This window comes from Gekko japonicus, unplaced genomic scaffold (genome assembly GCF_001447785.1).
Source record: "Gekko japonicus isolate JY-2015 unplaced genomic scaffold, Gekko_japonicus_V1.1 scaffold83, whole genome shotgun sequence".
Classification (NCBI taxonomy): domain Eukaryota; kingdom Metazoa; phylum Chordata; class Lepidosauria; order Squamata; family Gekkonidae; genus Gekko; species Gekko japonicus.
Window position 1 is genome coordinate 354,091 of NW_015168655.1, and position 14,919 is coordinate 369,009.

A 14,919-nucleotide genomic window follows, 5' to 3' on the forward strand; every position below is an offset into this window, starting at 1 on the left:
TCTCTCTCTCTCTCTCTCTCTCTCTCGCACACACACACACACACACACACGTGGAATAAAAGGTCTTAAACACAGGACTCTCTCTCTCTCTCATACCCGGAATAAAAGGTTTTTGGTCTTAAACACAGGAGACACTCTCTGTCTCCTTCAAGAAAAAGTGTACTTGCACACAAAAGCTTATAACTGGAATAAAATATTTTTGGTCTTAAACACAGGTCTCTCTCTCACACACACACATGCTCCCTCTCACTCTTTTCCTCCCTCTCTGTCTCCAAAGAAGAAAGAGTATGCTTGCGCACAAAAGCTCTTTCTCTTCCCCTCCTCCCTCCCCAGAGGAGGGGGGAGGAGCCCTCGGCCAATCGAGGGAAGGCTTTTTATCTCTCCTCTGAAGCAGGAAATAGAAGTGATTGACCAGAAGGAGCTGCGATGTTAGAAAAAGGAAGTAGGAAACAGCACAGAGTCAGTTGCTCTCGGGTCGGACTGGAGGGTTGCAGGGGCCGGATCCAGCCTGCGGGCCGTATGCTTGATACCCCTGGACTAGATCATCATCCGTCTAGAAATACCTTTCTGTAAACAGGGACAGATACATCTTGGCCTCAGATTCATTCCATAATTGCTGTCTTCATGAAGGAAGTTATTCTTGTGCACTAGCTCCCTATACAAATACATCCATGCCACCATAGGCCTAAAATGAGCCCAGTTGGCATGATGGGCCACTTCTCCGGCCCAACCTTCTGTTCTGTATAATCTTACAACCAAGACCTTTGGCTCACTTGCTTCCATTTCTCAAATATTTTGGGCTTCTGTACACCTTTTGCAAAATTATGCATACATACAGCCATTTTATATATCACCCCCCTACCCCCCACAATTATCTGTTGAGGTATAGACTGAACTGCCTTATAGGAAAAACAGTTTCGTCCTTTCCCTTGATTTTTTGTAAGACATCTTGCACATAAATTTAGGAAAAGAGTGTGTCAGTACCTACTTCATATAATCCCAACTGAGATGCAGTGTCTTCTGTGCCTCCCACACCAATTGTCTTGTATGAATGGTAGTAGAAGTCCTCATTGTCCACGTATGAATGTTTTTCATGTCTGAAGTTTAGTCATACTCTGTGTGTGTTTAAATATTCCCACACCTCACGTTCTTCTGGCATGTTTTATGTCCTTCCTGAAAGCTGAGCATGCCATTTCAGAAAACCAGATGTTCTATGTCTTATATATTGTCTTTATTGTATTGTAGTAGAATAAAGGGTATGTATTATGTAGCAACCCTAATAGCCCAGATTAGCTTGATCTTGTCAGATGTTAGAAGCTAAGCAGGGGTGATACTTGAATGGAAGACCACTAAGGAAGACTGGGTCTGCTATGCAGAGAAAGGCTAATGGCAAACCACGTCTGCTTATCTCTTGCCTTGAAATCCCGGTAAGGTAGAACATCATAGCATTGCCAAGAGTTGTTTGTGACTTGATGACACACTTTACCTTATTATGTTTATATGTGGAATTGCATTAGTTTTTTGTAATGCAGTTCATTATATATGGATCTCTTTCTTCTAGAGAACAAAATATCCTAACAATTTCAATGATTGTAATACTGAGGTGGACCAATAAGCAATATTCGAAGCCTTTGTCTATCTTAAGTAGCTGATTGTAATGGTAATGTACACCTATTCTCTTTTTAGGGGCTGTGATTGTGTCCACTCCTCAGGATATAGCTTTACTGGATGCCCGTAAAGGAGCTGAGATGTTCAGAAAAGTGAACGTGCCTGTAAGCATTTGAATCTCCTAAAAATCATGGATATATGTTGGGTCAGGAATGGTCAACTGGTGGCAAATTGACAAGGTCTGCCCTCTAAAGTAATGGGGATCCCTTTATATGTTAAAAAAAATAAAACTACATTTGGATAATGACACCACCTGAGAAGCTGGATGCATTTAATTTGAAAATGGATTCAGGTGGGTAGCCGTTGGTCTGAAGCAATAGAACAAATTTTGAGCCTAGTGCTACCTTTTTGCACACAAAAGCTTATACCCAGAATTAAACTTCGTTGGTCTTAAAGGTGCCGCTGAACTCAAACTTTGTTGTATTTAATATGAGTAATTTACTTACATTGTTATATTTAATTGTTGTATTTAATTTGAGTTTTTAATATGTTATACTTTGTTGTAATGTACTTGGGAACAAATTTGTAAACAGCAGGTGACTACTGAGGGCGATGAAACAAAGGTGATTGTGGGTGTAGTAGTTGGCTGTATTTTAATACAGCTTTGTATTCCTAAATATACTGAAGTACAAATTATTCTGAAATAAGTTAGTTTAAAACTAAGGACCTAACAAGTTATCACATATAAAGTTTTCTGTTTATTTATATAGAATTGAGACTCTTGAGCATACAAACATTCCATGGTGGGAATCTAAATGTTTAACAAAAGGCTCGTGTAGAGATGGAATTTCTTTGCCCCCGCAGTCGGAGTAACAAGTGGCTCTCCCCCCTCCCCCCGATTTTCACTAGACCAGCAAGTATCAGTGCATGCTGATGCACCCTTTTGGCCTAGCACTTAAAATTCATGGGCTGTAGCCTATGAATTCTTTCTGTTAAATGGTAGACTATTTCACTGGTGCATGGAGCCTTCCTCTGGTAGAACATATGTATTCTGCTGGAGCAAAACTTTGTGTATCAGAGGAACACTACCTGTTAAGCAGAAAGGATTTACAGGATCCAACATGATGTATAAGAAATCTTGGAAAGGAATGAAGGGCTTCTAGTGCTAACTTAAGAAATCTTGCTCCTAGAAACACAGCTAGTCTGATGCCTGAAGAATGAAAACAGAAGGCTGAAGGAAACCTTCAGTACACCTACAATATATGTTGTAAATGCTGAAAAGAAGAAATGCTTTATGGAGAACCATTCTTTGGATCAGTGAATGTGCAGTAGAATTGTGGGGAGATTTCAACTGATGGCAGTTAGGTAGGATGAGCATAGAATCATAGAATCATAGAGTTGGAAGGGACCTCCAAGGTCATCTAGTCCAACTCCCTGCACAATGCAAGAAATTTACAAATACCTCCCCCTCCACACCCATAGTTACCACTGTCCCACACCCAGAAGATGACAAAAAAACCCTCCAGGATTGCTTCCTGACCCCAAAGTGGCAATCAGCATTTCCCTGAGCATGTAAAAAAGGGCCACAAGAACTAAGCACTGAGGCAACCCTTCCTGCCCTCCCTCTCATGATCTGCCTAAGTTCACAGAATCCGCATTGCTGTCAGATGGCCATCTAGCCTCTGTTTGAAAACCTCCAAAGGAGAGCCCACCACTTCCTGTGGAAGCCTGTTCCACTGAGGAACCACTCTAACTGTCAGGAAGGTCTTCTTAATGTTTAGCCAAAAACTCTTCTGATTCTGGTCCGACCTTCTGGGGCAACAGAAAACAACTCTGTACCATCCTCTACCATCCTCTAGATGACAGCCCTTCAAGTACTTGAAGATGGTTATCATATCACTTCTCATTCGTCTCCTCTCCAGGCTACACATACCCAGCTCCTTCAACTTTTCATTATAGGACTTGGTCTCCAGACCCCTCACCATCTTCGTTGCTCTCCTCTGGACGTATTCTATTTTGTCTATATCCTTAAATTGTGGTGCCCAAAACTGAACACAATATTCTAGGTGAGGTCTAACCAGAGCAGAGAAAAGTGGTACCATCACTTCACGTGATCTGGACACTATACATCTGTTGCTACAGCCCAAAATTGCATTTGCCTTTTTAGCAACCACATCACACTGCTGACTCATGTTCAGTGTATGGTCTACTAAGACCCCTAGATCCTTTTCCACATACTACTGCCAAGACAAGTCTCCCCCATCCTACAATTATGCATTTGATTATTCCTACCTAAATGCTGAACTTTACATTTATCCCCATTGAAATTCATTTTATTTGTTTTAGCCCAGTTTTGCAGCCTGTCGAGATCATCCTGTATCCTGTATCCTGACTCTGTCTTCTACCATATTTGCTACCCCTCCCAATTTAGTGTCATCTGCAAATCTAATAAGCATTCCCTCTATCCCTTCATCCAAATCATTGATAAAGATGTTGAACAAAACAGGTCCCAGGACAGATCCTTGAGGCACTCCACTTGTCATTCCACTCCAAGAGAATGAGGAGACCTGCAAGACTCATGGGAGACCCCATTTGCTCCTTTGCCTGTCCCCTTGGCTCAAGCAGTGGCAGCAGCTTGAGCTCCCACTCCTCTCACCCATTTCTCCTCCTTTTCCCTGCCCTGCTCTGCAGGGATTAGGGTGAATGGTGAGTCCCCACACACACACTCTGCTCATCCTCATCTGCCTCCAGAGCTGCCACATCTACCTGTTGTGGTAGCAGCTCCCCTTCCGCTCATGCCAGGCCAATAGAGGAGCATTATCTGCACAAGTGCAGACATCTCTCCAGTGTTGGGGAGAGCTTCCCCACTTATTTTTTTAAAAGTTTATGATTTTTCTGCAAACCTGGGGTATCCATAGGTTTGTTGTAACATGGGCCATGTTGAGTATTAGATATATTGATTGAGGAATAACACAAAGAAAAGAGACTATGTAACTGTAATATGTACAGAATATATGGGAAATGGGGCAAAGTAACTTATATGTCAGAATGTGAGGCATCCAGGAAGAAATTTTGAACTAGTTACAAAAAAAAAATCCAATTGTTGCAATCATTTCTAAAATTAACAGAAGTAATATAGGATGACATCAATTCTAAATAGATTGACAGATTCAATATGCAGTGGTATGGGCATTTGGAAAGACATGTCTATGACCTTGTGTGTGTAACAGTGTAACTCTATTCAGATGTTCCCTTCTAAACTGTAGGTGTAATTTTAAAAGAGGATTGGGTAGATTATGGACTGTAGAGAAATTTAGTGCCTTTTGTGAGACAGATTTGTGCCATCATTGCACATTACAGAGTTTGAGAAGTAAAAGGTAAATGCAACCCTGTCTCAGTCATAATCTTGGTCTGAAGGCATAAGATGCAGCTATTTGCATCTGGTCAGTACCTGGTCAGTATCTTCTGGAACTGCACATAAGCTGCCTTCATTATGGAAGAAAGAAGGCATATATGCAACAGATAAAATAGACAGTGGGAGAGGAGAGTTTAGAGGGAGAGTTAAATGCAGTTTAACTTCGATCTTTAATCAGGTGGCTCAGGCTTTAACAATATGGTGGGTTTGTATCTTACCATTTTGCTCAGTTTAACGCAGAGGCTACTCTCAGCTCAAAGATTCTTCCTCTGGTGGAAGAGCTTCTCTCACTGGAACAGTATTCCACTCTTTGCTAAGCAGAGAATTAGGATGAAATCAATTTCTAAATTTTTGCCAAGGAGATTTGATAGAAACAAGCTGCAGATGATGGTCACTGCTGTTGGTAGAACTACTAAATGGTTAATCGTGGTATGGTTGTTCGTATGCAATGAAATTCAGAGGATAAAAATAATATAGACCAATGCTCCCTCTAAGCTGTGGAGTCTTGTGAGCAAAAATTCTACTTTGTGAGCTACTGGCATTAAAATTGTGACCAAGAGATTTGGTTACTGCATAAATTAGTTTGCTCTGGAGCCATCTTTCCTGAGCTAAGACAAAAATGTGTGAGCCAGAGGCTAAAAAACTGAGCTAGCTCACACTAACTTAGAGGGAACACTGATGTAGATGTGTATAAGTGTTTGATATTTTGCAGTGCATCAGACTTGTATAATCAAAAAACTGCTTAGTCAAAGCACAGAATTTACGCATAGAATCTGATATATATGAGGCACAATGTTCCTGAGAAAGCAATGAAGTCTCATCATAAAATGGAAAATGCAGACAATTAATGTAGTCTCTCTATTATTCAAACTGTAACAAGTCAGAGAGATTTGCACTGATTCTGCTTGTTTAGTTTCCTTTCTCTGTTCTTTTTATGTATGTCCTGGGCTACTTAGCTAAATGTTGAATAGGACTGATTGTAAAGGGCAAGGGATCACATTTTTGTGAATATTTCTGAAAGTTCCAAAAATTCCTCCCTTTGATTTTGTGGTGATTTAGAAGTATTTGACAAATCAGGAAACATTTCCTAACTCTGAATTAACTTTGTTGGACCTCAGTGATACATCACAGCTGAATCTGATTGGCTGTCATAATGTCATCACATTCATCATGTGATCCCCTGTTGACTCAGATGTGGCTGCTCTGAAGAACAAAGTCTAATAATTAATTAGTTATAGGGTGGACAGCACCAAAGTACCAATAGAGCAGGGGAACTATGACAACAAACAGAATAAAGAAGCAAGGGAGGGGGAGTATACACCAGGAAAGGGGTCAGTTGGAAAGTACTACTTTTAATCTGAAAATGGAAATACATTCAGTGTGGCTCTAATGATGAAATACAGCTAACTAGTATTCTTTGTCTAAGCTTACATATAGGGAGCAATTATTCTTCATCATATGTGTCATTGAACTTCATTAAGAATAATATCAGTCATCCCTTTTTAGACAGTCATGTGGAAGAAATCCTGCCTGAGGAATTCTGTTGTTTTGCCTTGTCTCCTCTAGACAGCTTAAGCCGACCCTGACAATGTATTAGCATTGGTGTTTAAGGTGAAGCTCCATCTCCAAAATTCTTTTCAAAATTCCCTCTGCAGAGTAATACCAAGTATCCATAAGGTGATGATGGCAAATTTTATTTCAGTATTTTGTGTGTTGAATGTATAGCCTGCTTGATCTTTTTTAAAAACAAAAGAAATAATGAAAGCTCCAGGTGGCAAAAGCATAACTTAAAGGCAGATGTTAAAACACTTGCATGCACTCATTCATTGAAACATAGCACGTGTTCATAACTCAGCAACTTGCTAGCAATTGAAAAGCCTGCCTGAACAAGTAATTTTGCAATGCTTTGAAACATTTTTATAAAGATAGCGTATTTATTTATTTTAAAATGGTATACTCAAGGAAACTTGCAAAAATATTTAAACCAATAAAAACACATCATAAAAATGCAGTTGGCAGTGACCACTGCTTCGGTAATCAGTTAAGACTTCCTGAAATAATGGCTTTTTAATCTGATTTCATCTTCCCAGCATCTTTTTGAGTATAATTACAGCTGTGCAAGGCCCTGATTCCGATTGGGGCCATGCAGGATTGGGAGAGCAGGCTTAACTGTTTTACTCTTGCACAAGTTCTCTAGCCTTCAAAACTGGCAGAAGATAGGTCCCCATCTTTTTTTAGCTCCCTTTGAAAGACTAATACAGCAAAACCATGCAGGGATAGAAAGGTCATCTTCTCTATGTGGCCCTGTTTTGAATTGGGGCCTCACATAGCTGTAACTTGTCTTTGAAAGATTGATGGAGATGTGTGATCATCATTGCATGCAGCTTGATCCAAAGATGGCACTGATTTTTAACTGGCACGTAGAGCATTTGAAACGACTCAGTCTCTCAGATTAGTTGTTGCCAAGTCGTGAAGGGATATGGTGGGAGTATGTCTAGGGTCAGCAACCAAACATTTGCCCTCATTTGATACTCAACATAAAATGGTATTTACTGTTGCTGGAACTTGGACAAAAAGATATGGTATTTGATACCTGACATCTGACAGTAAGCAAAAACATTTAATATATGACTTTCATATTTGATTTGCTACTGGATGGTGTGTGTATGAGGGAGACAAGAAAGATTTTTATCTACTTCAACCAGTTCTCTTAAATATTGAAAAGCTCACAAAAATACTAGAAAAATCCTGACCCCTTTCCAAAAAACTGTCCAGTGAGCATTCAGTATAGTTGTTGCTCTCCCAGAGTCACAAAAAGTTGGCTAAAGTTGGCTAAAAGGAAAGTCCACATGGACAATGAAAGAGGATGGGGAAACTGGCCGGCCTGACAAACAAGGTTATAGTATTTTTTAGAGGAGAGGTGAGGGCTGTGGGGAATCTGCACTATAAAGTGTGTGTCCACTCACCTGAATCCCTTCCTCAGCCAGCCTGGAGGATGTTATAAGCTTTTACAGGCCCTGAAGCTAAAATTGTTGCGGTAGGGGATTGGTTAAAATTGGAAAAATCACACTCTGGTTCTTAATTGCTTTCACTCTCAGCCACATTCCTGATGGCTGTGCTGCAAAAGGAACAGATGTTTGCTTATGATTTGGAATGGATGCTGTGAAATCTGCATTCCTCAAACCCTCCCACACAAAATGGGAGGAAGAGGTAGAAATACCACCAACCCTGTGGCCAGGTGAACAGCTTCATGCTTATCTTGCTCTAAACGTCAGCAGTCAGCGATATGCTGTCTAGCCTGACTGCTAAGATTCAGGACCACAGAAGCACAAGATACTTAGGCAGCTTCAGAGTTCAGCAGAGTAGAGTGGCCATCAGGCGTCGCAAACCATGTCCTGTCCCTTTAACAGAGGCTTCCTGTGTGGAAATGGGCAGCTGAAGCTTTTTATGTCATGGAGGTAAATAACATCCATTGCAAATAACATCCTGTAATGTCTCTATTAAAGGGACAGGTTACTATTTTTTTCTCCAGGCAGTCGGTAACCTTACCATGCCATTGTGCTCTAGGGAAATGTTTAAATTCCCCTTTGTAGGCCTCACAACTTGTTATGCTGCATCTTGTCTTGCTGTGCTCACATCAAGTTGTGAGCTAAGGTCCCAGATCCCTCCTTCCTGTTACTTGGTTGCTGTTTTTTGGTTTTGTACATTTTAAATAGCCCAGGACTTAGCATGGAGTGCCACTGGGAACAAAACACTTGCAGTTGGATATAATGGATTCCATGACTTGTGTATATATATGCACACCAAAGCTGAACGTTCCAGTATTCAAAGGTTTAATATTAATAAATTGTAAAATATTAATGGAACTGTTAATGGGGGTAGATGATAGGAAAAATAAAGATATAGAAATTTTGAAGATAGTAGGTGGAATTAATGTGAAGAGTGTTGGGGATTGGTTTTTTGTTTTTTTGTTTTGATAAGATCAGCTGAATTGCTTTCATTAACAAAAGACGTATGTTGGAGGAGCCTGGAGCACTACTTTGTAGTATTGCTGCCTTCAAAAGGGCCCCTTTTGCAAACGAGTGCACAAACAAATGTGTGGAACCTGTCCTTTCACTGCCTCTATTTAATGGTATTCTATTATTGGCCTTCATGGTCACTTTACACGGTGTCTCATGTATTCGGATTTCCTGACAACTACAGTACATACATACAAAAGCAGTTTGATCTCCTCTCTCTCTCCTTGCTTGTGCATCCAGACACTGATGTCCTTTGCAGCAACTGGGGATTCAGGTGTGGAATACGGTCTTGCACAACCTTAGATTTATATTCAAAGGTTGCAGCAGCAGTGGTGAACCACTTGTGAATTTCACAGATAAACCGGCTCCTTTCCACATTAAATTTATTTAAGGAACTTTTGTTTTGCTTTCCTGTTTAAAAAAAACCTCAAGGCAATATACGACAGTTCCTTAAAAAAGTTCCTGCAGTTCCTGCAGAGGTTTCAGAAAATCTTGTCAACTTTACTTTTTTTGTAGCCATATACCATCTAACTGGTTGCTATCACTGGACAATGAGTAGGGTGTACTAGGTTAGCATACTGGACTGGAACTGAAGTTTTCTGGGCTCAAATCCACATTCTCCCATGATGCTCCTGTGTAATCTTGGGCCAGTCATTCTTGCTAAGTGTAACCTTCCTCACAGGGTATTGTGAGGGTAAAATGGCAAGGAGAATCGTGTATGTCACCTTAAACAGAAGAGGAGAAAAATCCCATGGGACATTACAGCAGCTTTCCATGGATGTCAGTGCAAGGCTTTCCAAATCCTGCTTCTTTCTGTTCTAGAACTGCTGAAAAGGCAAAGTTGAATATGATTCTGGCCCCTTGGATGTACGAAGGATCCATCCTGCCAATTAGTGGCATCAGTTTTCTCAAAACCATTTTAGACCAAAAGCACTACTTCCAAATGTAGACCAGTATAGCTTATATCATTATATTTAATATTAAACATAGACACACAAACACATACCAAGAATTTCTGTATTAATAATTTAATGTATTTCCCATCTACTTCATACCAATTGGGATTTTGAAATGGAAATTCCTGAACCTAAGATGTTGTCAAAAATATATGCCAAGAAGTCTAACAATGACATCCTAAACAGGATCACACCCTTCTAAACTTCATGATTTCAGTGGATTTGCAAGGGCATGTCTCTTCTTAGGATGATTATTTTGCAAGGGACTGAAATCCTGATTAATTTGCAAATGTGGATGCTACTATTTCTGTTGATCTCAGCTTTAGAATAGTGTGGGGCATCATTTTGAACTGGGAACGCCAGGGATTGAACCTGGGAGATTCTGCTTTCCACAATCCCGCAGATGAAACCCAATAATTACACATCAAATTTTGTAAATAAAACATTTTTGTTACAAATAATAGTCTCAATAGGAAAGTGTGATTTCAGAACTTCTTTGAGTGATGAATAAAATATTATTAGTTTTTTCTTTGTCCCTATTAAGGAAGGAAGAATTAGTGTTATGCACAGTCTAGCTAATTTTCCTGACAGATTCTATAAATTAATTTGGTCCACTTATCATTTAAAAGGATATAGCTAATATAAGTGCATTAGGTTTTCCTTTAATACTTTTTCACTACTGTGCCTTATGTAATTATATCTGTTATTTGATCTTTAAATGTGTCTTCTTGTTTCAGAGAGAATAGCAAATCACAGTTCTTATTCTGAAGATTTTTTCTTATAAACAGTCAATGAACTCCCTTTTTATTATTATGGGCCATGTGGTTCAAAGGCTTCCTTTTATCTTTGACATTATTTAGCGACTAACAATGAATTCTAGTGAATAAGCAATGAAGGCAGGTATCACCACATCTGTTAAGATGGTCAGCTCATGCTTAACTACAGAATGCAAAGGGGCTCTGAAACTTATCTGCCTGGTGGGAGTTTGAAGTGTGAGCCAAGCAACTGAGAAAGCTGGCAGCTTTGAAACTGGTGCAGGGAGGCAAAGTGGCTATAGGGTGGTTTCTGTTTCTGTGGGGGTGACTGCAAATTCAGTATTAACACTGTCTCCCTAGTTTACTTCATTCTTTGTTCATAGTCTGCCTTTTTTTACTGAGATTGAGTCAGATTACACAAATTAAAATACTGTAATGCAATCAGCAGTATAATATATACAATTAAAAATGCAATACAGGATTGCACAATTAGCACACTAAAAACATTGTCCTGTGTACTGTAAAACCATATAATGCATATAACAAACAAAACTAGGTTACAAAATTAGAGAAGGGGTGGGGATAGTATTATGTATACACTGAACCAAGCAATGAAATCTACCTAAAATTTTACAGCCATTAACAGTGACCTTCTTAAAAGTTCTTCTGAACCATTAGAAAAATAGTGCAACATTATAGTGTAGAGTTTGTTACAAAAACAATTTGCTGCTTATTGGTATGTTTTTGTTTAAATACAAGGAGGTTATTTTTCATAGAACAAAGCTTCAGTCGGGTGGTACCTTTAAGACCAACTAAGTTTAATTCTAGGTGTAAGCTCTCATGTGCATGCACACTTCATCAAATATGTTTCAAAGTATCTGATGAAGTGTCCATGCACATGAAAGCTTATACCCAGAATTAAACTTTGTTGGTCTTAAAGGTGCCCCTGGACTCAAGCTTTGTTCTGTTGCTTCAGACCAACACGACTACCCACCTGAAGTTATTTGTCATAGTAAACCAGCAAAAGTCTCTGTTCCTGCCTGGAAATTTCTGGGTTGGGTGAAGGGTGGGAATGAAACAAACATAATTCTATAATTATACTAAGAGTAAGGTCTGTTGTGGGAAGAAATACAACGAGCTCCAGAAGGAAGCTCCGGGTGAGTGTCCCGACTGTGGCTGGTGGGGCGGCAGAAGGAAGGGGAAAATAGAGGGAGGCAAGCCACGTTTCTTTCCTTCTGCTTATCTATAAGGCAGGGCTGTCACATTTTGCTGCCCCAAGTAGGTAGTATGGGAGAACAGCCTCATGGTAACAGGTATGGTTCCCTCCATCCCTGACTTATGTTGATTTGGGGTTATGCAGTGGCAGCTAAGGCAGAAAAGCACCTCCTATGCCATGTCTTCTGGGTTCCAAGGGTCTGGAAAGCAGTTCCATAGCCAGTTAAAGGTTTACCAACTCTGGGTTGGGAAATACCTGTAGATTTGAGAGGTAGAGCCTTCAGAGAGAAGGGGTGTGGAGGAACCTCAGCAGGGTATGATGCCATAGAGTCCATTGTCCAAAGCAGCCATTTTTTTGCAGGAGAACTGATCTCAGTCATCTGGACATCAGTTGTAATAGCTGGAGATCCCCAAGTGCCGCCTGGAGGTTGGCTTATGTTAATTTGGGGCTATGCAGTGGCAGCTAAGGTAGAAAAGCACCCACTGCCCAAAGCAGCCATTATCTCCAGTAGAACTGATCTTGGTCATCTGGAGATCAATTGTAATAGCTGGAAAATTATCTGTAGGGGAAATTATGTACTGTGGCTGGGGAACACGGTGATTTCTGGGAGATCTCCAGGCCCCACAGGGAGATTGGCAACTCCAGTGACAATTTAAGGGAAGATTGGGACATGTATTTTACCTCAGGACATGTTCAGTGACTCCCAACAGCAACAACAAACTGTTTAGAATGTTAGAGGCAAAGGCCAATCAGGCCGCATATGCAAATAACCTCTGTATTTCGACTGGCAATGGGGGGGAGAGGAACAGCAAACTATTTGGAATGTTGGAGACAGGACTCAGGCAACACAGCCAGTGGATAGGGACAGCTTCTGAGTGACACATCATGGAGCCAAGTGATTTAGGAACATGTGGAATGTTCAGAAAGTGCCACCCCACTTCACAATTATATATAAGGAGAGATTACATAGGATGTTTCATTATCCCATAGATGACAGGTAAACATAAGAACAATTTCACTACAATTAAAACTTCACTTAACTTTGCTTCAGGATAGGGGTAGAATTTAGCATTCATGTCTGTGTGGCTAGTTAAGTTCACTATTTTATTTTACATTTTATGCAGTTACTTTTCAGATGATTTTTTTAATCCTCCAGGTTTTGGGTCTTGTCCAAAACATGAGTGTTTTCCAGTGCCCAAAATGTAATCATGAAACTCATATTTTTGGAACTGATGGTGTGAGAAGCCTAGCAGATGATCTTGGCCTGGATGTTTTAGGTAAGGTCATCATGATTTAAAACAATTCTCTAAATAAGCAGAAGTTAGAAGAAATGTCAGGAGAAATCCAGAGTTAATTGTTTCTGTAAATTAAAATACATTGGCTTGAATCCAGCAATACGCAAGCTGAAATGAACAGACTTAGCACATTTCCACTTGCTCAAGAACTTGTACAACATCTATTGCTTCCCTTCCTATTTATTATAGTGCCCAGAAATTGGTTGCATGAGATCTTGCACAAGCAGAAAAGCAATTGGTAGTGGAATGTGCCATCAAGTCACAGTTGACTTATGGTGACCTCTTGGGGATTTCAAGGCAAGAGACATTCAAAGTTGGTTTGCCTTTGCATAGTGACCCTGGACTTCCTTGGTTTCCCATACAAATACTAACCAGGGCCAACCCTGCTTAGCGGCCGAGAGCTAGCCTGGACCATTCAGGTCGGGGTAGAAACACAAGTGCAGATACTGCCACAGTCTTTTTGTGTTTTTCTTAGAATCATAGAGTTACAAGGGGTCATACAGGCCATCTAGTCCAAAACCCCACCAATGCAGGATCAGCCTAGAGTATCCCTGACAAGTGTTCATCCAGCCTCTGCTTAAAGACTGCCAGTGAGGGGGAGCTCACCACCTCCCTAGGCAGCTGATTCTACTGCTGAACTACTTGTACAGTAAAAACTTTCCCCCTAATATCCAGCTGGTACCTTTCTACCTGTAATTTAAACCCATTACTGTGACTCCGATCATCTGCTGCCAACAGAAACAGCTGCCTGCCCTCCTCTAAGTGACAGCCTCTTGGATACTTAAAGAGAGCAATCATGTTCCCCTCAACCTCCTCTTCTCCAGACTGAACATTCCCAAGTCCATCAACCTTTCCTTGTAGGGCTTGGTCTCCAGGCCCCTGATCATCTTTGTCAATCTCTTCTGATCATCCTCTTCAGGGTTGGCTCCCTGAAATTCTTTGTGTGAGAATAGGAACAGCATAGAGGCCAAAATGGAGATCTGCAGTGGGAGAGCTGAATCAATGGGAATTGTTGTCTCCCCCCCCCACCTTTCCACAAATGGAAATGCCATTCTGACAGAGGAAGTGCTACTGGTATATAACATGCTTCTCATCTAATTGTCAGAAGCCTATGGGGGGCAGGGTCTTGTCTGCTGGGTAAGAATCAGCCTCTGAACTTCTTCAGCCTGAGGGGGAATGGGGGCGGACACTGACTAAGCAGGTTATTTATTTTTTGGGGGGGGGAAATGCCTATTCTCTGAAGTGGGCAGTGTCAGTGCAGCTTCCACACCTTACTGAGGAAGAAGTTTGCAGTCATTGATGTAAACAGAATAGAGAACAGTGTTGAATGGTTTGATGTTCGATAATGAACTGTAAAATATAGCGTACCTTAATTAAACTGGTAGATATGATAATAATGCTTGTAAAGTTTTCATGGACTGGTATAGTGGCATCAGTTCATGCAAGTTATTCATTAAGAACCGGGAAAGCTGACTTCATAAAAACCTTCATCAGAACATCAGAGGCTGACGCAGACCTAGCACACCAAGAAAATTAATAATTAAAAGTACACAGTTGAGTTAGCTTAGCTGTCTGCTGGAGGCCATAATGACAATTAGAGCCTGGGACTTCGCTTTAGCCTTTAGGTATCCTAGTCAGCAAGAAGCCTGTAGTGG

General features: G+C 40.6%; 1 protein-coding gene across 1 annotated transcript in view; it reads left to right on the forward strand.

Annotated features, from left to right (window-relative positions):
* Window positions 1-14,919, forward strand: part of NUBPL (nucleotide binding protein-like) — a 120,870-nt gene that overhangs the window by 90,205 nt on the left and 15,746 nt on the right. Inside the window, exons 8-9 of the mRNA XM_015415189.1 lie at window positions 1,687-1,772; window positions 13,126-13,246. Of these exons, the coding sequence (XP_015270675.1) occupies window positions 1,687-1,772; window positions 13,126-13,246 (207 nt within the window). The remainder of the gene's footprint in view (window positions 1-1,686; window positions 1,773-13,125; window positions 13,247-14,919) is intronic.